Here is a 23693-nt window from a genome sequence, read left to right on the forward strand (position 1 = left end):
TGTGTACACATACATGTTTCATTGAATGTAACCATGGGGGGTTGTTTGTAATTTTCCAGGAATAACACTATATCAGCTCTGAAAGTTTGCAGCAATCCAGATTTATTGTTGAGTTTCAGTTAGCCACAGTGCTGACCTCTGGCAGACAGAGGTTTCACATCTGTAGGGTGTCCTCTCAGTGCTGCGACTTTGTATTTGAATGCAACATCTGTCCATTCAGCTTGTGTAACACCCAGAGCATCAGGGCAGTGTTTCACAGCCATGGCAGCAATAAAAACATACTGAGCAGTAAATCAGTCTGACACTCCTCACTCCCGATTTTTATCCTCCTTTTTTTTTTTTCCTCCCTCACACAAAAAAAAATATCCCACTACATTATTTTATAAAAGTCAGGAGAGAGTGTGAAATTATATACAGGGGTCTTCGTCTTCTTATTTGCGCACAGCCAGATGAGAAAACTGCAAAAACATGAAAACATTTTGTCTGTTTAAGGTTTTGTGAAGGTTTTAAAGTTCAGCATGGTGGAAAATATGTCAGAAATATCTTCAGACTTTAATTATTGAAAGGGAAGCATTAAAGAAGATGACTGCATACCTCCCAGAAGGCTTGATCATCAAAGCAATTCTTGTACTGGGGTGGTCTCCAAAACTTCAACCTGATAAGGAGCCCTTCAAACAAGGAGATGAAACTTATAAAGAAGACGGCGCACTGACTGTACCTGCTGCTGGAATAGAGGTTAAGGCATACTGTACCTGTAAGGATTCCCAGCGTCACACTCAGAGCGATGGTGATGAGGAGACTACAGATGTGAAATACAGCAAACCGGATCGCTCTGTCAGAAGAAGGAAAGAAAAACAAATAATTAAGCAGGGTATTCCTTCTTTTACGTGTTGCAGTCCAACATCACGGGACCGTTTCATTCTTACACTGTGTGATCATCTGAGTCTTTGATCTGCAGGACAAGATGCGCTATCCATCCCAGTAGACCAGGAAGTGCATGACTGTTTAAGATAGCGCATGTGTCATGGCACTGAAATGCCAGCAGCATGTGGATCTGTGAAATAAGTTAACAGCTGAGTTTTATCATACAGACTGTGCAAGCTTGAGGCAAATGTCCACGTCTAGGAGGGGGTGAGGAAAACCTTAAGATACTGGAATCCAATGGATGATATTATGGCAGCAGCAAAGCCGATTATCATGGCTTCCCAAGGATGACGAACTGCTGACATGGAGACGCCGACAGCGACGCCACCAGCGAGGATGCAGGACTGCAGGTGGATCTGAAAGAAAATCAGACTTTTAGGTGCTTCACATGGTGACGAAGCTGAGCTTGCACTGCAAATTTTAATAAACACCAAAATGTGTTTAAATTAACCCCAATTTTTTAATAAGTCCACCAAAAGTTTGTGAATAACATAAACTTCATTTTTGTCATATATTAGGTTTCTGTGTTAACGCAGCCAGAACATCAAAAACCACTTATGGCTTTAAAGCGTATTTAGGTGCTGATAATTGCAGTCCTCATTTTTAAAATAAAATACTGACAAAAATAATGTTCTACATCAGTCACTTTATTAGGTATGCCTGTTCATCTGCTCAGTAATGCAAATATATAATCAGCTAATCACATGGCAGTAGTTTAGTGCATTCAAACATGCAGGCATGGTCAAAAAGAAAGGGGATTCCCACTGGCTGAAAATGCTTTGAAAGGCAGTACAGTAACTCAAATATCACTCGTTACAACACAGGTGTGCACAAGAGCGTCTCTGAATGCATAACACGTGGAACCTTGAAGCAGATGGTTTTACCAGCAGCAGAAGATCACACCAGGTGCCAGGAGACTGAGACTACAGTCCACACAAGCTGTTCAGAGTGTAACGGTGTCACACTCTGAGCCCCTCAGTGCCAACTAAGAATCATTTAAATGCCACAGCCTGCCTGAGTGTTGTTGCTGACCATGTCCATCCCTTTATGATCACAACTTGCACATCTAAAACTGGTTTCTTGAGCATGGCGATGAGTTCACTGAACTCAAATGGTCTCCAAAAAATATCTCTGAAGAATGTTTCCTGCACCTTGATGAATCTGTGCCACAAAGAATTAAGACAGCTTATAAAGGAAAATGTGGTCCAACCTGACACTAGCAAGGTGTATCTAATAAAGTGGCAGATGAGGGCATTTTCCCATTAAAATATTAATAAAAGCCCTTCCTGTGGGGATGGTTTAAATGGGAAGAAAAGCAGTGTTTTCAGCTGTTCAGAGAGAGTAGAAATGAAAAAAGCTAAAATGAAAGCAGATAAACTGATAGATCTTGACTTTAATGTTGCTTTAAGCCAGCAGCTGCTACCATATGTCTCTCTTTCTAACAGAGATGCCTGCAGGTAGCAGGGGTTAGTCTAAAGAGCAGCACAGCATTTGGTCCACTGCATTTATTTTAGCTTTAGTTTTAAAGCTAAATGAGCAAAAACAGTTAGCTGTATTCAAACTGACTTTTTGTGGGCCAGTAAAAGTCTGTCTACTGGCACAGAGGGGAAGTTTTATGCTGGACACCTTATGTTGACATTGCACATAAAGTCTCATAATAATGTGCAAACATATCAAGTGTCAGGTCATACCAGGTGTAGTTTTCCCTTGGGGTTGGAGAGCACAGACATCGCAGCTGCTGTCACAGCACTAACGGCCAGGGCCAGGTAGGTGCTGCACACGGCTTCCAGCTTCCTCCCAGGAGTCCGATCATCCACGAGGACAGAGTTAAAACTGGGCCAAAACATCCAGAGGACAACAGTCCCTGGAGAGGAAAGACAGATTCAGCTGTACACAGATTCACTAGAGTGGAAATTAGCCAAATGATGCAGCAGATATCTGGGAAAGCTGTTACCTAACATGGAAAACAATCCCATCTTTGTGTCAAATTTCTCCTTTTCAAATCGCTGCTCTGAGCCTTTACGGTAAAGTGTCCCTGTCAGCATGAGTCCAAACAAGGACCCAAAGATGTGAAGCATCATGATGCTGATCAGAGGACGGGTCTAGAAGGACCAGAAAAACATTAGCAGCGGCATATCGATGTGAATACACTTTATCTAAAGATATGATATGAGGGTGAAACGTGGGCTTACGTTCAGGAGAAACTGCAGAAGCCATTTGTTTAGGATGAACCCTGACACCTCGAGCAGTCCAATAAGGATGAGGTGGACTGGGTTGGTCTTCCCCAGCACAGCTCCAATTGAAATGAGGGCTGAGGCAGTGCACATCTCAGCAACTATCAAGCTACAGCAAACAAGTTCCAGTTAAATTGATTTATATAAGCTCCTTTAGAGGAAATTATCTGCACCAACCGTCTCCTCCCACCTTTTCAGATCTATCCTGAGCCTTCCCCTGTAGTACAAGGACTCCACACCGTTCAGTATGAGGGCCCACTGGGTGGCCATGGCAGCCACAAGGAGGTTGAACCCGGAGCCACTGAAACCATGGCGCACTAGAAAAGTGCCCAAAAAGCCAAAGCCTAGAATCACTATCACATTCACATCCTGGAACTCTGAAAAAGAAGAAGAGAAGGCACAAAAATAAACAGTTACAGCTGAATTTTAGCTGAGGACACAACACATTTACTCACGGGCTTATCAATGACCAACAAACGGCAGCTCCTCCCCACACTCTTGGACTGAAGTGTGTTTATTTCGCACATGAAGTTAGTTTAACCCTTGTGTGGTGTTCGTATTTTTGTTACTCAGCCAGTGTTCATGGGTCTGGTGGACCCGCTAGAGTTTTGGCTTTCCAAATTAACACTATCAAACAATTTTATGTTAAATTACTCAACAGATGTTTACTTCATCCCAATTACAAGACATGTGAACAGCAAACATGGTTAATTTTTTCCCTTTACCTTTGTTAGATCACATTTATGAATTTATGTGCTTCTCGTTTTTCTTTTATATAAAATGTTATAAATAAATCAGCTATAATCAAGTGGAGTGAGTGGAAAGACACAACACATTTACACGTGAAAAAATAATTAATTGTTTAATTTTTCTTTTGAAAAAAACTGAACACGGGTCTCACAGACCCGAACACCATACAAGGGTTAAAAGATAGTTGCTTCATGAATTAGCTAATCAAAGTAAACACGAACATCTTTAACCTCATCTGACCTCAACACCCCCCTTCCAAGCTCACAAAAATAAAACTCACCTGGGTAACGTTTGCTGAAGTCATCAGCGTTTCCATTTCTTTCGATTTCAGTGTAAAAAGCAAATATGATGATAAACCCAGTCTGCAGGAAAAGCAGCAAGGGTGCCAGACGAGAGCGCAGGCTTGGTGCGTACTGAGGAGGCATTGAAGATGTTTGTTGCACAACTTCTCTTCACACTGATGCTCAGACAAACGGGCGCAACCCCACAGCACGCAGCTTCTCCTCTTTATCAGCTGCTGCGCATGAAAGCGTCTTGGCAAGACAGCGTGAGCTGTACTAATAGATTTGAATCAAATAAAAAAAATTCTAACTGTTTGTGGGGATAAGTGAAATATTTGGGGTATTTGAGGGAATATTTTGAAACATAAGGAAGTGAGCATGATGAAGCTTTATTATATCCCTATAGATAATAATAATTTTAAAAGGCACAAATAATTCACTTTTTAAGCAGAGACAACTGCGGCCCTCATTTTTTGCCGCACACGCATGCACACTATTTCAACCTGGTAACAAAGCATAAATGACATTCATCTCCTTGGGGCAAGTCAGTCAGCGAAACACACACAAAGGCCGTGATATAAATACCCCGCCGCCCCCCATGTCGGACTGGATGTTTTTGTATCAAGCACAAAGGGAATTTTGTCCCGAATACAGCATATTTGAGTCCTCATAATAAACCAAAGGCAGAAACATATAAGGGAAATACCCGCCCCCGCTGTCAGTTAATTGGCCGATCGGGGATGCCCAATTTGTTCACAACAATCTGATTGGTTGAACGCCAAGACGCTCCACAAACGGTGATGAGCGCTCAGTGAGCAGCCACTGAGGGCAGTGATTGGCTCTTCTGTGTGTCTGTCAAAAAAGGAGTCCTTGACGGAAACGGTGATTGGTCGCACCGGCCGTCTGACAGCCACACTAGGTAAAACACAACGCGCTCTGGGCTTATTGAGCCTGCGCTAACAGAAAAGAGGAGGTTCCCCGAATAGTCATTTATTTATTTCTTTGTTTCAAGTGGGGGAAAAAAATAATAACAACAGCGATATATATCACAAGCACCTTTATTTATTATCTCTGTCCGCACACGCAAGAAAACTGGATAAGATTACGGCGGGTACTCGAAGGCCAAAGCCAAGTGGAGGAGGATGAAGCGGCGCAATGCGGACTGCAGCAAACTCCGACGGCCGTTAAAACGGAACCGAATCACCGAGGGGATATACGGCAGGTAACTTACACGGAGCCTGCTCAACGAAGGGAAATGAATGGGTTGTTTGCGTTAATACGCCTCCCTAACCTCACAGCTGCTGCCACTTCTTGACAGGCTGTTAACCTAGCCAGGCAGCTAGCTCTAGTATGTTTTCGTTATATGCTACACTAGCATGTAAGCTAACTATAGCGCTAGGCCCCAAAACAGCCTGTTTTGAGCTTTGACTCCGGCTCCATAGCACAGTTACTAATTGAATTACACTGCAGCTGACTTTTTCATGATAACTAAAGAATCCCGGGTGTTAACTGTGCGCCAGAGTCAGCTGTCACTGGCTGAAGGTGCCAAAGTTAGCTGCTTCGCTGTTAGCAGGTCCACCAGCTTATTATTGCCAACATCATCACATGAGCCTCAACGACAGTGGTGTAACATTAACCACAAACGTGTCGATAAGGCTGCTGTCACTCGCTTTTAACAGCTCTCAGTGGCTTGGCTGTGCTTCCAGTCTCCAGCTGTGTGTGGCTTCATACATATTAACGTTAAAGGCCATTTAGTTTACACACGTGGCATGAGGACCTGGAAATGTGGGGCAATGTTTGAATTATTGAACAGGTGCCTCCCCCCGACATCAGAGCACCCCCAGTGGGCCACTTTCTGGGTCTCTAGCAAATGCAGGATAAAAGCAGCAAGAGGTTAGAGCAGTGTTTATATCCCTGCTGCAGTGTGGCACCGATGTCATATCCAAATCTTCAGCTCCAGGTACACATCTTACTTCATTCTCCTACAGTCTTTGTCAGCAGAGAAATCGTCTTCCAACTTCTTGTGCCCAAGGCAAAACAAAAGTCTTGAGCCACTCCTCATGTTTTTTTTGCGTCCAAGGAGCCAGATGTACTTGTAATAGTTCTCCAGGCTTTCTGAAGTTAGTTTAAAAACATTTTGCACTTTGGCTATATTTTTTTGGTTTTTTTCCCCACGTTTTCAGTCCAGTCCTTCTACTTGACCATGTTCAGAGGAATGCCTTCCAATCTTGACCTATGAATCCTTCAAGAAAAAAATAGTTACATAACTGAACCAGTGTTGTGTCTACAGACAACTGGCAAAAAGAAAAATTAAATTGTAAAGAAGCATGAGATGCAGACCAGATGCAGTCCCGAGAGCTGCATCTGGTCCTTCAGTTGATCGTTTAATGTTGGCTGAAGCCTCGTCAGAAATGCTGTCAGTGGAAGGGTGGCTGCCAAGAAGCCATTCTTAAGGAAGAAAAATGGGGCAAAAAGGCTGAGATATGCCAAATTACACTAGAACTGTACTTAAGATCAGTGGCAACAGCTTCATTTCTCAGGATGACAGTTATCCCTGACAGACTGCCCATCCAGTAAAAGTGTACCAGGGCAGTCATGGATTGGCTTCGCCAGAACCTGGACCTCCACATGATTGAAGCATGGTGGGATTGTCTTATGAGAGACAACAGAACACAAGGGAGCCAACATCCAGAGAAGAGCTTTGATTTTCCTCCAGGAAGCCTGGAAAACTATTTCTGAGGGCTGCTTTAAGAAATTGCAGGGATTTCTTGAAGAGCGTCCAGGCTGTGTTGAAGAATAAATTGCTACACTTCTTTCCCATTTTCCTAGCAAAATATAAATCCGGAAGGGATGGCTCTAGACTTTTGCTCAGTACTATATTTTCACATGTAGGCACTATCAAGGTTTTTTTTTTTTTTTTTGGCTATATTTTCCCACAATCAAACACATGTTCTTGCTGCCTGGGGTTCAGGTTCTTTGCTCTGTCACAGCAGGCAGAAGAGAGATTTGGTTTCCAAGTGCCTCTTTTAAATTGCTTGGCACTGTTGTCCAGCTGAAGCCATGAGATAGGAAGCTTTAGTCAGGCTTTTTTTTTGTGCTTCTGGTGGTTTTTGTTCAAACAAGAAAGTGAGCAGTTGTACCTCCTCACAGTTTTTATTCTCACTATTATTGAGTGCATCTGATGTGAACTAATAACTATAAACTCATAATTGCTTTTTGTGCATTTATGGAAATACTTGCTTGAGAAAATCTACGCTGCAACAAATGTCATTACCAGTCTAGACTCTTAAATTTTCTTGTGTGTTTGTGTTGGAAAACAGTTTTCTGTCATTCAGGGTTTTTTGTTTTTGTTTGTAAATGTATTTCTAGTACCTTCCTGTACCTGAAGTTCCTGGTGGTCTGGGCACTGGTGCTACTGGCAGATTTTGTACTTGAGTTCAGGTTTGAGTACCTCTGGCCATTCTGGCTCTTCATCCGGAGCGTGTACGACTCCTTTAGATACCAGGGGCTGGTGAGTAGATGACTTAAAGTATGGACTACACACTGAACAACTGAAAAGATGCACAGAATTTACATAGTCTGATTTGCAGCCAAAAGAATAAAACAGTACCACACATTAAAAAAAAAGTAACATAGATAAAAAGTAATCAGAATTTTTCAAAAATGGGTGTTCAGTCAGGTTTTAGTAGGGTCTTATGATGGAGGGGGCCTCATATGTAGGGGCAATTTCCTCTGTAGTTAATGAACAGCTACTGCAAAGGCCTGACTTCGTATATTTTTTAATCCAAACTTCTGGGGAACCAGAATCCTTTGTTCAGTTCACTGATGTGTGCGAATACAGGGCCATACCTATAGATATGATAGAACTGAAGTCATTGGAGTATTTAGCCTGTGTCGCTAACTCGGACCTGCATCACTGTGTAAAGATAGCTCAGTGTAATATTTCATATTTATAAACACAGGTGAGTGCTTCCTGCACATGGTCTCACTGATATAGTCTCAGTCTCTCAGTGAATTGTCTGTTTTTGTTTGTGTATTTTCAACCATCTTAGATGGCATAGTATCGATTCACTAGTTGACAAAACCGACGCTCTTTTTTTGGAAAGCTAGCAGTGGTCGGCAGGGACTCTCACCCTGTGACAGACTCCAACTCCACCGTATTGGACAGTAGTCGTTCATTGTGGGAGGATAAACGAAAACAAGAAACCGCTCATCCAGCTGGACTCAGCAGGAGACTCACTGTGCTATCCAGTTGGTCATATTGCCCGATTCATTTGGCAGCGCATAGCTATCCAGATCAGAAATGGCTTCACTTTTACTTTTGCATTTCCCCTTGAGACCAGCTCTTAATCACATGATTTATCTGTTAGTGAATTAAATGAGTTTTAATTGTGGAAGAGTGTTTGAATTCATTACAACATAATGGACAGTGTGTAGTAGAGGGATATTAGAAAACATAAGGGCACTCTATTTATTTTTACTGTATTGTAACACTGACAGTGATGCCAAACATTTTTCTGAGAAACCTGATCAGTGCTTGATGGAGAAGAAGCTTTTCACACTGAAAACATGACTGCCTTTGAACATAGCCACTGGCTGGAGGAAGACTCCTGGTGATGGTGTCTGGGGACCTCTAATGAATGGAGTGAGGGAAAAGTTTCAGCATAAACAAAATAAGTTACCCCTAGTTTTTTTTGCGAATTTAAGAATTTTTGCACACTTCTTATAATGTTGCCTGCCACATGTGAACATTTGAGTCCACTCGCATGCTTCTCTGAAGTTCTGCTGCAACAAACTGCAGTTCAAGGAGGTGGAGTTCGAGTCTGTCACAGGTTTTTGGGATGTGTTTAGTTTTCCTATTTGGATGTTGGTGGTCGGATTGTGATGGTCAGCACGTCATATTTGTCCCATGTGTGAGTTATGGAGGAATATTTATTCATTCTGATCCCCCAAAGAAACTCGTGATAAACTCTGAGAGCTCGTACAGGTTTTAAAGTTCAGCAGACCACAAACTATGACCAGGCTCTATGTTTTGGAGCAAATTAAACCTGGGATGCTAAAACAAAAATCAGAATCACATTCATTTTGATGAGTATTGAGATCACAACTGATCATTCCTTTAGCTTGTTAACCAAAACTTGCTCCTCCGACAATCTTGGTTAAAGCTGACCTGCCAAAATGTTTTTTTAGGAGTGAGTCTGATTGTTAAAGAAAAGTGTTTATATGGATTTATAGCAAAAAAGTGAATGCACAATAATGTTGCGTTGAGAATTCTTGTTATTGAATGTAGATTTTGGTGTGAATTGCACAACCTTAGATTAAAATCTTCTTAGGATGTGTGATCTGCATAAGAATCACGTAGCCGAGTTATGGCCACTTATTTATTTATTTTATTATTTAGCCACAAAAACATAATTACAGCCTTTTTATTATTGTCACTACTCAGCTTTTTAGATGTGGAACTAAAATAAGAATATACATACACATGCTGTTTTTATTTACCGCCTGAGATGCTGAATTTAGGCCCTAAACATTAGTTGTTAATGACTTTTATTTGTTTAAATGTTCTTTTGAGCAAAAAGGTAAAGTTCTGCTGGTGAAATATGAACTGGGCATCCTCAAAGTATCTGTGTAGTACAGTGAAAGGAGTCTAAATACTGATCAACAGTTTCATGACTGAAGTGGTTAAAGACGTTTAAAAAATTTGAGATGAATGTTCATTGTGGCCCATTTGAACCTCTCTAGGTTAAAACACAGTCTAAACAGTTATAACCTGAACAAACTCTGAATAATGTGACTGATAAGATAAATAAATCAGAGAAGTCGTATAGGCTGGTGGAAAAGTGACTGTCTAGTAAATGATGAGAGGAGATATATATATAAATAAAAAAAGATGGTAAAATGAGCACTGACATAACCACACTCCAGGAGAAGTGTCAGACACTTGATGGGAAAAATGTGGTTAGCTGGGTTGATGTACAGGTGAGAGCAGTGAGGAATAAAACAGCCTTTCAGGTTATCAGCATAAAAGTGTCAGTTCCCTGGATGTGAGGCAGTCGAGTCCTGCTACAATCTCAAAGACAACATGTTGTTCTTATCAGTAATCTTGTTTGCTGCCTCTTAGGATCAGAGCGCTCCTCTCACATACAAACAGCAGAGATCTCATCAGGCCTGCGGGCCCTTCTCTGTCCCAAATCTCCTTATTCTAACGTGAAATCATAATTTTAGTTTAGCCTCGGGGCCATTATCAGTGCTGCCGGATAGGAAGTGTTTGCTTCTCACAGAGAAGAAAGAACCAAAAATGTCATTCATTTACCACTGATGACACATTTTTAATTAAGGTAACAGGCTTTACTTATCCAACAAGTTGGGGAATTCCTAATAAATAAGGTGCGAGACAAAAGGGCTCAAAAAGGTAAAAATAAAATTACACAAAAAGAGCAATTAAATGGGAAAAAGTAAAATGAACTATGAAAACTTTGGTAACCAGCCTCTCTAATGAAACATCTGATAATGTACACTTCTTCTTCTGCCTGCGATGTTGGTAATAATCGCCTTTCCTCTGCCCAACAGGCCTTTTCAGTATTCTTTGTGTGTGTGGCGTTTACCTCGGACATCATTTGCCTCCTCTTCATCCCAGTGCAATGGCTGTTCTTTGCTGCCAGTACCTACGTGTGGGTGCAGTATGTTTGGCACACAGGTAAGGCTATGCAGTGTTGACCTTTAGGGATATTTTGTATGTTTAAAAATTAAATGTAATATTTAAAAAATTAAATCCATTTTTAAATAAATGCTGGTTGACCATATTTTTATCACAATCTTTCCTTTTGTTTGGGATTTTTTTTTTTTTTTGTCCTCGGGATGTAAATGTGTGCTGTAAATCATTCACTCATGAACTGCTAAAATAACTCATCCTTTGTAGTCACGCTTATCACCACTTAAAAACAACCGTCCCTTCAGGGGAAAAGCAGGTGTGAAGGCGTTGTGCGACTCTCGGTTACTCTCTGTCGTTGTATTTACAAATAGTTGTTTCTGAGAATTTTGCACGCCATGTGTAAGCAAGCTGGCCTCTGAGGATTAGTTGTCAGTCTGATTTAGCGGGGTCCCCCTGAGCTGACCGAAGGCCGGGTGTCAGATTGAAATGTTAGTGCCAATTTGGGGCGGGGGAACTGAAACTGGCTCCCAGTTGCTTTCTGAGCTCTCCAGCCGTACTCACCAGTGACATTCAGACCGAGAGGACATCACAGGAGTATTAATATCCCCCAGCTCTCCACAGCCTAGTGGGAAATCAGTGTTTAGAGCCCCTGAAACAATGGTTACCGTCTGTATTCTGACCACCCCATGTTGGAAATCTTACTGTACTATACTGTTTTATGTGCAGTTAACAATTCACAAACATGTCCATAAACATATAAACTGTATGCTTGGGGTGGGGGGGTTTAATGGCTGACATCATTTCCATAAAAATGTGATGCTACAAACACATTCCCATCTATTTTCATGCTGATGACATTGATTAGTTGTTGAAATTCCTTCTTCAACAAGCCCGACCAACATGTTATGCATTTTCCGTGTGCACCTCTCTATGAAAAAGTTCGTGCTTTTTGCACTTCTGAAAATGTTTAAAATTGTAAATGAATCCTTAAATTATGATATTGTCTCAGAGTTTGGGTGGAAGAATCTGAGATGTTGGTCGATCCGATACTGATACCTTCAGGTATCCACAGATACAGAGTCCTGTTCTGATATCAGTGTTAAATTAATAAGCTGTGAGGGGAAGACGCTTTAGTGTTCAGCATGGTGTCTTTGGTTGTTGATCTTCTCGTCCAACACTGGTTGTGTTGAACCATGAGCCTCTACTTCAGCATTTCCTAAACCTCCTAAACTCAAATAAATACAAAAAGTTGACGCCTTAGGCACTTTTTAAAAAAATATTTACTGCTTTGTAAATGAGTCATGCTCTCACATCTTTGTGCTGCTTTGCTTTTTCAGAGAGGGGGGTCTGTCTACCCACCGTGTCTCTATGGATACTCTTTGTGTACATCGAGGCAGCCATCAGATTCAAAGACCTGAAGAACTTCCACGTGGACCTATGTCGCCCTTTTGCTGCACACTGGTGAGCCACTGTTCTGTTACAGCTTAAGTTCACTGTCTTGAACGCAGCTAACAGATATTTTTTTAGGTAAAGATGAAAAAAAATAAGCATATGAACTATAATGTTCACACTGCTTCATTCAGTACATAAAACCACTAAGATCATGTTTAAAAGTACACAATACATCTAAATGTGCCTTATTGTGTACTTTTAAACATGACACGTGACCAAGTCTACACGTGTAAGCATGATTCATCTGCTTACACTTAAAGAGTCTTTGTATGCAGATGTCTGCACATTTTCCTGGTGTTTCCAGGACTGCACTGATCTTTGACAGCAGGCTCCCTGTGACTCTTATTTTTAATTTGTTCTGTTCAGTCAGAGTTAAGTGAGAAAGTAGAAGGATGACAGTCAGGTTTAACTCTCGGGAAGCTTTTATTCAACTTATGGTCACGTAAGGTGTCTCCGTGTGTGAGTATGTGAGATGAAAAAGGAAAAGAATGCCTGCAAATGACAAAGCCTGACGACTCTAATTTTGATATGAGACTGGTCCAAATAAATTAATCCTGGTCCTGTTTTTATTTATTATTGTCACTGATGAATACCAAATACCTGCATTTGTATTTCTGTGTGAATTTATTTTTGAACTTTTTTCCCCTTTTTATGAAGTTGGCAAAGAGATTTTTGAAGTCACAAAGTGCTTCCCACACATAGATTTTACTTGGAGGTACATTAGTGTCTGCATAAGCATATTTTGACTGTTTTAATTGTTTTCATTAGGAAAAAAAAATTGGAGTAAAAAATTGTAGTAACCCTTCATCTGTGCCCAGTGACCTCATGAATGTGCGTTTTGTGTTCGTCTCCGTAGCATCGGCTACCCCGTGGTCACGTTGGGCTTCGGCTTCAAGAGCTATGTAAGCTATAAAATGCGCCTCCGGAAGCAAAAGGAGGTGCAGAAGGAGAATGAGTTTTACATGCAGCTTCTACAGCAGGCTCTGCCTCCAGAGCAACAGATGCTTCAGAGGCAAGAGCGCGAAGCCGAAGAAGGTAAGATTCAAACCTGCACACATGCAGAAATCTCGTTATGTCCTTGATTATCTTCTCACTCCGTCCATGCTGTGGTTGTTAGCTCGCTGCCCTAAGGCAGTGATTCGATTGTTCATGGCTTAAGTGGTTAGGTCTCCAGGTCTACACAGGACGTGATTCCCTTGTTGTTTATTGTTTGATAGCTGACAGAGGTGACCTTTTCATTGGTAGTTTCTCACCTTGAAATTTGTATTCCCAGGGGTTATTTCACTCACTGTTGTTTGAAGTCCCTTCATGTTGGGTCTTTGGGCTGCTAATCACTTCCCGTGTGGACGCCTTGATTGCGCTTCATTGCGAACACGGGCAGCCGAGTAGTTGTTCCAGTTTTACTTATTTGAATTCTGCCACCTGGAAGATGTATAGTAAGTGCTATAATATTAGTAAAGATGGATGAAAAGGTAAAGTCTTGTCTAGATTTAAACAGTGTGCTTCAGTCATTCAGATAAAAACAACTTTTCCATTTTGCAGTGCACTTTCCATTTTATCATTTTAATGGTTCATGTGTTTGGCGCTCTGGTACTATCAGGTAGTTCTGAGCAAAGAATGTAATGTCTGTCTGGTGATTTAGCTTGTATGGCTCAATGTGGCTCCACTCTACGACTACAAAGTTCTTTTTTTATTTTTGCTGTGAAACATGGAGGCCGATTTTAGTTTTAGAGGTTTGATCCTCTTCATATAATTTTGAACATCCTTTCTAATCACAGCTTTGGTCAAGCTCTCATTTGTTTCTCATGAATCATTTCAGTCAAATAAATCGTACGTCTTCCCTTTCTGTCCAAAGTGTGTGGTCACATGTGCACCTGCCTCACAGTTTAGATAAACACTCCTTCCACTCAGTCACCACATTGGGTGTGATTAGACAGATGTGTGAGGAGCTGGTGTGAAAACGATGTGAGGTCGTAGCCACAGTCACTTTTTTCACAAATAAAACACCTGAGCCTGCTGTCAGTGTTCACAGGTGTAACTGAAAGTCCTGTTTCAGATATAACATATGGAGGCTTGCATATATACTTTATATAATGATGATGTAACAGGTAAAGAGTAAGTGCAGTATGTTCATAGTTAATGCAAATTACAGTACAAACCGTCAAGGCCAGAAGTTCAGTTTCAAACACGCAGGCAGCAAAGAGGCGGTGCCAAGAACGAGGTCGACCACAGCAACACTCGCTTCTGTGATAACAATAAAGGCTTTCAATGAAAGCATTGAGAGAGTTTAATGAGCACACATGTTCATCTGCATGCATGCAGGTGAACTGCTGCTATTAACTTTGCCTGAATTTTTGTAGCCATTGCATGTCACTCAGCTAGAGCTCAGTGAAAATATACGAGGGTCGAGCAAAACCGATCTGTTGGACATAAATGGACTTTTAACCCTCTGGAGTCGACGGATGCGCCGGCGTGTCCAGATCACGTAACAGATTTAAGATTATGTATCAACAAGACCCAGCCTCACTGAGACTCTGTTTAAACACGTGTTGAAAGTGCAGACTTCAAACTATGTACCAGTTTTTACATTTTGTTGATAGGCCAATAAACCAGACTTACGATAAATAATTTAAACTCAGCTTTTTCCTGAAAACTGTCTCATTTGGTGCAGGAAGAAACTGTATAACAGTTTTCTAAGGATAGCCTCTTTACTATTGGTGAAAAATGCATCAACCAATCAGAAAATGACATGCCAACACCACCATGTGGTTGCTGAGGAAGAGGGGAAAATTGTGGGAATGATAGTGGTGAAAGGGAGACGAGTTTTGAGATTTGAGAGTTTAGTGACATTTAATTGTTTGCAGTGTGTAGTCGGTGTGTAATGTGGACTTTTTTTTTTTTTTTTTAATTTGTTTTGTGTGTCAAAACAATGCGGCTGCTGCTGAATGTCACAGACTCTGGCCAGAAAGCCACTGGAGACAGATTGAAATGTAAACGCTGTCTCCAGGTGGACATCAGGAGTAGATACACCCTGGAGGTGTCAGGCTTGCAATGTCCCCCTCTATCTTGTCGTGGACAGGAACTATTATTTTGGGAGTAGTGCAAATAATATGTGTGGAATCTTATTGCGACGCCTGATTTTTAGAGCTGTGCGATATGACCAAAATCTCATATCCCGATATAAGACATTTATCGTCCTGACAACGATATATATCACAAACATTTTACTTTATATAAAATATTTTCTGTAAATTCTGTGAATCTCGGGCAAGTCGACTTACGTGAAGTGTTTTCAGCTGGGCGTTGTGTACCTGGAATTGAGTGTTAAATAATTTGAAACTGCCGCAACTTTCTTTGTGAGCATTTTTTTACACGGCGTGCTGCTGCGGGGAAAAGCCCGCTCTAAGGTTTATTTTCTAGCACCTGACGGCTCTTTTTAGCTTCTCGCCCGTAAATACTCTACATACTATTTCACGTGATTCAGTTTATTTTGAAAAATCTCAACAGAATCTTCAGCTTTATTTTGAAAAATTTATGTGGAAAATAAACAAGCGGATGGCGGAGCCAAGCGATGGTTTTACCGTCGTTGTTGCTAACGACAACGCATAAAAACAGTCGCTTGTCCGTCCGTAGTGTGGTTATTTTAAATATAAGACAAAGATAGAAGTTTAAGAAATTCTACAGTGACCATCAAAACGATGCTGTAAACAGTTTATTTTGCTACACCACGAGGCAAACTAGGAAATGACAGACGTTTTCATATCGTCATCCGATATATATCGTTATGTCGAACAGCCTTACCTGATTGTTTTGTAAGTAGTTGAAAGAACTGACTGAATTTGAATGTAAATTGTTGTAGTTAACTTTAGCTAACCGTTAGCCAGGTTTGTACATATATTTGAAGTTTACATTGTATATTTGCATTTAAAGTCAGGTTTAGTTCACTAAACATGTTTGTGGTTTTCACAGTAAAAAAAAAAAAAAAAAAATTTCGTTTTTTGTGCCATTTTCGGTCCATTGTGTTAATACAGTCTGTCGAAATAGTCCAAAGTCTCTCACACAGCAAGGTAAATGGGTTTATAGGTTAAATATGAAGATAAAATCAAAAGTATTTCTACCCTTGACCCCTGAGGGTTAACGTGTTGTGATTTACGTACCATCACACCTCTAATACACATGAATATTCACATAAACATTGCTGTGTTTCTGTGCTCCCACAGCGGCGACGGCAGCTAAAGGTATATCTGAAGTGGACACACCTCCAGTGTCACAGAATGGCGCCCCAGTCAATAAAAAGACATTGGCACAACTGCCGGAGCTAGAATATAGAGAAAAGGGGAAAGAGGGACGAGGGGAAGCTAAAAAACAGCATAACAGCATCCTGCCATCCTCAGTGGACTCTAAACTCCAGGAGATGGAGTATATGGAGAACCATATGAATAACAAGAGACTGAACACAGAGCTGGGCAGTACAGAGAACCTGCTCCTTAAAGAGGACAACAATTCCTCCTCCTCTTCTTCTTCCTCATCGTCGTCCTCCAAAAATTGCAAAAATGCCAGCAGCAACACTGCGGCGCTTAACTCCTCGCCCCGCGGCCACAGCACCACCAACGGCAGCGTCCCCACGCCCACGTCGTCGTTTGCGGGGAAGAACGAGAAGAAGCACAAGCTACTGATGAAAGGAACGTCGGGCGGCTCCCACAGGGACCCCACCGACAACTGCATCCCCAACAACCAGCTCAGCAAGCCGGAAGCACTGGTTCGGTAAGAAGACACAGACATGGTTTATATTCATAAATGCACCGTTCTGACCTCATCAGCGATATCAGGAGTGAAGCTTCTTTTAAGGGAAAGCGGCTTATGAGGTTTATTTCAGCCGAGTTCAGTTTTAGCCTCCAGAACATTAATCAGGGAAGGTTGTCTCGTAAAAAGTTTAGCAACTAACTGATTTTTATCTCCAGAGGCAGAACTGGGATCGAAGTGCCGAGCTCGAACTTTAATTTAAGGGATTTAACAAAAGCATCAAATTAACTGTTTACAGATTATTAACATTTGTGTACATATGCAGTAACTTCCTGCTTTTTTCATTTAGCATTCACTGAGATGGTGTACAGAAGAAAACTTTATTTTACCAGTTATTCACGGACCTGACTATATTTTATTTATTTATTTATTTTTTGCTTGTTTTGTATAATTTTTAAAATGATTTTTTACTGGTTTGCTGATATTAACACATCTCCCTGTGATCCATGGTTTCATGTAAAATAGTTTGAAAATGGCAAAAATTTTATTCACGATGATTACGAGTTAAGGCCACTTTTCAAAACGTTGCACGTTTGTTGAACTGTCCTGTTCTTTTCTCCTCATCAGACATCTGACCCTCGTTTTATTCTTCCCACTGACTAAAAGAAACCCGCCTTCTTCATTCACTTAGGAGGAGAGTCAGAGGTTTTAGAGAGAAGTTCCCTTGTGTAAAGGAATGAGAAAAATAAAAGCCACAGATAGAGGGCAGGGTTTCTCAAATGTTTTTTTTCCCTCAATCATCTTGATTTTATTATTGCTGTGGCTTTAACTGCACCTGAATTTAAATGTTGCTGTGCTTCTCAAACTTTGATTTTTGTTGTGTTTCCTTCTCGTGACCTCTGTGTGTTTCTCACCTCTTGTCATGCTCCTGCCCGGGACAGACTGGAGCAGGATGTCAAGAAGCTGAAGGCGGACCTACAGGCCAGCCGGCAGGTGGAGCAGGACCTGCGCAGCCAGATCGGCTCACTGGGCAGCGCCGAGCGCTCGATACGCACCGAGCTGGGCCAACTGCGGCAGGAGAACGAACTGCTGCAGAACAAGTGAGTGGTGCTGCTGCCATCGTGGAGGAGAGTTAAAAACAAACAAACATAAAGAAAACAACTGGGTGAAGGAGCGCGGTGGGGGTTTGCATCGAGAACTTTAGGTTTTGTCTAATAAAATAAAAATAAAAGTCCCCTAAAAATCTACAGTAAATGTTTGGTAGGGTTGCCTCTGAGGTTTGCCTTCCAGACGTCCTGGGTGGCTGTAGCTCAGGCAGTAGAGCAGCTCATCTACTGATCGGAAGGCTGGTGGTTCCTGGCTTCCCCCAATCTGCATGCCAAATATCTTTGGGCAAGATACGAACCCCAAATTGCTCTCCGATGCATCCATCGGAGTATGAATGTGTGTGTGAATGTTAGTTAGAAAGCACTAAGAAAATGCGCTTTTATTAATGGGTGAATGCACAAGTTGTGTAAAGCGCTTTGAGTGCTCAGAAGTGTAGAAAAGCACTATATAAGAACCAGTCCATTTACCATTTACCTTAGGGTCTCACTTCCTGTTGTGCTAACAAGCTGCTCTGTGGCTTTTGTGCTCCTGTAGGCTCCATAATGCTGTGCAGGCAAAGCAGAAGGACAAACAGACAGTGGGCCAACTGGAGAAGAGGCTCAAAGTGGAGCAGGAGGCCCGAGCTGCCGCCGAGAAGCAGCTCTCAGAGGAGAAGAAGAGAAAGAAGTTAGAGGAGGCCACAGCAGCCAGAGCAGTAGCACTAGCAGCAGCATCCAGGTGTGTACACATCTGGCTCACCAGCTCTGTTACTTGTGGTTTGCTGTGGGCCTCGAGGGTCATTCACCATTCTTTGTGTTTCCCATTGCTCTCAGAGGGGAGTGCACAGACACGCTACGGCGGCGGATCACCGAATTAGAAACGGAGTGCAAGAAATTAACAATGGACATCAAGCTAAAGGAGGACCAGATCCGAGAGCTTGAGTTAAAAGTGCAGGTACAGGTTTGAGAAATTCACTGTTTGGTTTGACGTATGAGTCCATCAGAGGCTTGGGTCTTTTCACATGCTTCTTTTTACAGTCTTGTGTGCACGGCCACTTCTGCTTTGGGTCTGGTAGCAGCCATCATTGAAAAGTGCGACAGGAAAGTGGAAGTGAGGAAGCAAAATGTAACGTCTGTCATGATGAAGCACTTTGTGCAGAATCTCCAAAAGTTGATTCTGTTCATCTGGACGTAGCGTTTTGTGGGAGAAACGTTTCGTCACTCATCTCATTGTTCCTTCAGTGGGCTGGTTTCAGTCATTATGCAAATGTACTGTTTATAAGGTTGGGGAAAACTGCAGTCAGCCTAGACTGAAGACGTCACTTAGATGAGTGACTAAACGTTTCTCCCACAAAACGCTACGTCCAGATGAACAGAATCAACTTTTGGAGATTTACTTTACTGGATGATTGAGAATGCATCAAGACATTTTGTGCAGGATGAAATTATAAAGTTTTAGATGTTTCTGAGTGTCAGGGTGATAAAAGACTGCAGCAGAAATACTAGCCTGGTCTGTTAAATCTATAATAAAGTTATAATAAAGTCCACATATATGCGTTATCGTTTTGGCCTCCCATCCACACTGAGACTGTGTTTTCGCTGATGGAAAACGCAGCGTTTTCAAAGCGCTCCTGAAAACGCATGCATTTGAAAACGGTGTTTTCACATTGCAGTGTGGACAGTGAAAACGCAGACTTTCTAAAACGATGACGCATGTTAGTCATATGATGCAGCCATGTGACCAATGAAACTAAGATAGCGGAGGGCATTATACAGCAGTTGTTTTGTTTGCTCTCAATTTTGACAGCCCTATTAAAGACTAATATCAGTCTGTACATGCTTCAGATAGCTTTTCTTCAAATTCTTCAACTCTGTCTCGCTTTTGCAACTTTGTACTTTTGTGTTACTCGCAGCAACAACTCCACCTCATTATTAGTCCATTTAAAAAAACTCGGTGCTTTTCCTCGACATTTTGCCACGACGTTTCAAAGAGCCGGAAAGTAAATAAACGGCAGACAGAAATGAGGCAGGTCGAATCTTCTTGTGTTTCACGCATGCGCAGTACTGGAACGTAAGCATTTTCACCCGTTTCAATGTGGACGCGCAACTGTGTGAAAACGTGGAGCATTTTCAGACGAAAACACAGTTTTCAAATCTACCCGGGCTAGTGTGGACGTAGCCTAAGTGTGCCTCCTCGCAAACATCCATTGAGCTGTGTTGGAATTAACATAACAAAGTGACTTGTTGGATCTTTTCAGTTGTCCCACAAAAAAAGCTGCTGGAATATCAGGTGTGAAAAACCTCCAAACTGCTGACCCTTTCTGCAAACACACTCCCCTCCTGACCCCCACTGTTTCCCTGTCCATCTTTTAGGAGCTTCATAAATATAAAGAAAACGAAAAAGACACAGAGGTGCTGATGTCAGCGCTGTCAGCCATGCAGGACAAGACCCAGCACCTGGAGAACAGCCTGAGTGCAGAGACCAGGATCAAACTGGACCTCTTCTCTGCACTCGGGGACGCCAAGAGGCAGCTGGAGATCGCACAAGGTTCACAAAAGTTCACAGTCCTCAGAGTTGTTCTTTTTTGTTTTTGTTTTAAATGTCTCAGGCTGACTTGTTAAAATCTGTTTTCAGGTCAGATCCTGCAGAAGGACCAGGAGATCAAAGACCTGAAGCAGAAGATAGCAGAAGTGATGGCCGTCATGCCCAGCATCTCCTACACAGCCGACACCAGCAGCATGACCCCCGTGGCCCCCCACTACTCCTCAAAGTTTATGGACACCAATCCCTCCAGCCTGGACCCCAACGCCTCCGTTTACCAGCCTCTCAAAAAGTGAACCCCCCCCCCTCCACCTCGCCATCCATCTTCCTGTCCTTTTTACTGCTCCTGCAGGCCCGCAACCTCGTGGCTGAGAACCTGAGGGTTTTTTTGTTTGTTTTTGTTTGGGGTTTTTTTGGTTTGGTTCTCTCCTTGCCAGGTCAGAAGGATGTTGTATTGTGTGACTGTATTTGTTGTAGTTAAAACAAAAGAAAACTTAAAAAACAAACAAACTTGAAAATCCCACATCAGCTAGGAAGCCCCAGTTTTTCTTTTAAGTGTCTAGTGAAACCTCACAGAATCGAGGATCGCTCTCACTCCTCACCTCCGGGGAGCAGTTGCTGTATTTTTCTTTTCTTTTTGGGTTTATCATTCCCTCCACAAACTGGAAAACGGAGCCCTCCTTGATTCTACAGCCTGACTTGTAATCCAAATTAATTTTAACAGCTGTTCTCCCGAGATAGCATCAGAGGAATGTAATGCACTCATGACACCAACTCGACCTCTTTTATTTAAAAAGAAAAAACAATTTGGACACCAAATTGACCCTGCTCTAAGCTGCGTTGGGGATGTGCTGGCGGTAAACAGTTTTTAAGCTGTCTAAACTGGATTTGTTCTTTGTTTTTTGTTTGAAAGGGGGTAAAAAGTGACAGCAGTTTGGTTTTCCCTCTTCATTCCCACACCCGGTTGCAGAAACAAGTCTGCTTTCCACTGCTCTGCATAATCCTGCATCACGATTCATGATCACAGTGCCTTGAGGACATGAGTTTAATGAGATGCTGCCCGAACCTTCCGAATGCGTTGAAGCATCTGGCTAAGCTGGAAGAGATCAGTTTAGTGGGACTAAAAACACAGATTTGTTGATCGTTGTGCTCTCTGGACGGCAGCCTTGTAATAAAATCAATCAGATATGTTTGACAGCAACATATTCGAGTCACTCTGACAGACGAACCCCCAAATGCTTTGGTTTAGCTGCTGCCCCCCTCTTTTCTTTTCTCACTGTGGAAAGCACACGTTGCTGTATGAAAGGGAAAACTGTAAAGATGGACTGTGCAATGTAAAAAAAAAAAAAATGTAAAAAAAGGAGTTGAGTTAATTTAATTAACTTCCACTTTGGTTTGTGTGCCAAGACTGGAATTCCTGTGTTGAAGAATGTACTGTGAATGCATTGGCTAACACTTTAACAGCGGTTTCTGTTAAGGAGTCTATGGGCAGTGGTGACCTGTGGTGTAGTAGAGGAAGGTGTATAGTTGACAGTAAGGGACTAGAAGTTCGTGAATGTCACCGTATTTGCAGCATCTGGCGAGTGGCTGCTTTTTCTTTTCCTCCTGTTTCTACTCTTCTCGCAGTTTTCCCGCAGGGAGAGAAGGAAGTTCTCGAGTCTGATGTGGTTTCACCGTCATTGTTGTGCGTGTGGTTTTCACCTTACTGTGTATGGAGACGCTTGTTTTTTCTTTCTTTTCTCACTCGCTCAGATTGCTGTCATTGGCTTCTTGGAAAATGTTGTGACAAATTTACATTTTAGTTGGTTGTTTGTTCAGCTGAATGTGGAAAGAATAGATTTTGTTTTTGTTTTCTTTGCCCAAAGTCACAGTTCGGTTGCCCCCCACCCTCCCTCTCTACCCCTCCTCCAGGTCTGACCTTGGCTGCGCTCTCGCTCTGTGAGGTTTACAAGAAATAAACTTTTTTTTTCTTGCAAACTGACTTCTCTCTTCTTGGTGTTGTTAATTTAACGTGTTTGCAGAGGTAAAACCAACCTGACAGCTTTGATGTCAGTTTCCCTCGGCTCGATCTCTCGATGTTTAAAATATTAAACCTCGAAGCTGCTGTGTGCTCTTCAGGCGCACTTTGCCTCAGTTTCATCAGTTTGCGTATTTGTTTAAAAAAAAAAAAAAAAAAAATCTCTCTGAGGGTCCATGCAGCTTTTTAAAGGTGTACACTTTCACCCTCTTAGTCGAACTCACAGCAATCTGCACAAAAAATATTTGGAGCTTTTTTTTTTTTGTAGTTTTGCCTCTGTTACATCACCACAGTGGATTTTAAACCAAACAATCAAGATGTGATTTAAGTGCAAACTTCAGCTTTAAGGGGTTTAATTAAAGTTTTGCATAAACTGTTCAGGAATCACAGACATTATATACAGTCCCCCATTTTTCAGAGGATCAGGCATTAGATTGACGGGGGTCTGACAGAGAGGGGAGTTCAGTTTTGTCATTTCATGACAAATTAAGCAGATAAAATGATCGGGAGTCGATTCCAGGTCACTTGAATTCTCACTATGACATCCAAAGAGATCAGCGCAAGTGAGAGAGGCCAACATGAGAGGAAGAACTACAGAAAGGACCAATTTAAGAGTCTGAATGCACTGACCAACTCAGATAACCCATATGGAAAAGATATATATATATATATATAAATCTTATAAAGTTTGTATCTGTCTTGTGCGAAACTTGTATGAAAAGCATACAAGAGTGAAAACAGATATAAGATACCTTGAAAAATTATATAATGAAACTTGTATGTTTTGGATACTTACTAAAAGAATATATGAAAGTAATGAGAAAGTGGCCACTTTCATGAGTAAATCATGTAAGTTTTTACTTTTTCTTTTCCATATGGGAAGACGAAAGAAAGAAGAAGAAGAAAACTAAAGTGCGTGATCACAGAATTCTTTCCTTGGTAAAGACAAACATGTTGTAGTTGCATCATTGTCAAAGTGGACAGTCAAAAGATACCTTCATGAATGGGGG

At 41.7% G+C, this 23693-nt stretch overlaps 2 protein-coding genes across 2 annotated transcripts; one reads left to right on the top strand and one right to left on the bottom strand.

The window, feature by feature from the left end:
- Nucleotides 1–85: 85 nt before the first annotated feature.
- rhd (Rh blood group, D antigen) lies at nucleotides 86–4402 on the bottom strand. The gene is made up of 10 exons (XM_085256280.1): nucleotides 4189–4402; nucleotides 3349–3535; nucleotides 3117–3267; nucleotides 2879–3026; nucleotides 2616–2788; nucleotides 1143–1280; nucleotides 927–1054; nucleotides 753–832; nucleotides 595–668; nucleotides 86–458 (listed from the first exon to the last, which is right to left on the bottom strand). Exons 1-10 carry the CDS (start codon nucleotides 4331–4333, stop codon nucleotides 432–434), a joined length of 1251 nt encoding a protein of 416 aa, XP_085112406.1. The 5' UTR covers nucleotides 4334–4402; the 3' UTR covers nucleotides 86–431.
- Nucleotides 4403–5066: 664 nt separating this feature from the next.
- On the top strand, nucleotides 5067–22647 carry maco1b (macoilin 1b). Its single transcript, XM_085256626.1, has 11 exons — nucleotides 5067–5411; nucleotides 7559–7700; nucleotides 10763–10889; nucleotides 12182–12305; nucleotides 13153–13331; nucleotides 16517–17060; nucleotides 17981–18139; nucleotides 18681–18863; nucleotides 18959–19079; nucleotides 20498–20672; nucleotides 20760–22647. Exons 1-11 carry the CDS (start codon nucleotides 5332–5334, stop codon nucleotides 20960–20962), a joined length of 2037 nt encoding a protein of 678 aa, XP_085112752.1. The 5' UTR covers nucleotides 5067–5331; the 3' UTR covers nucleotides 20963–22647.
- Nucleotides 22648–23693: the final 1046 nt, after the last annotated feature.

Source organism: Mchenga conophoros, linkage group LG19 (assembly GCF_057382185.1).
Source record: "Mchenga conophoros isolate Kocher_MC1m ecotype Shallow Benthic linkage group LG19, M_conophoros_male_GT1.1, whole genome shotgun sequence".
Lineage (NCBI taxonomy): Eukaryota > Metazoa > Chordata > Actinopteri > Cichliformes > Cichlidae > Mchenga > Mchenga conophoros.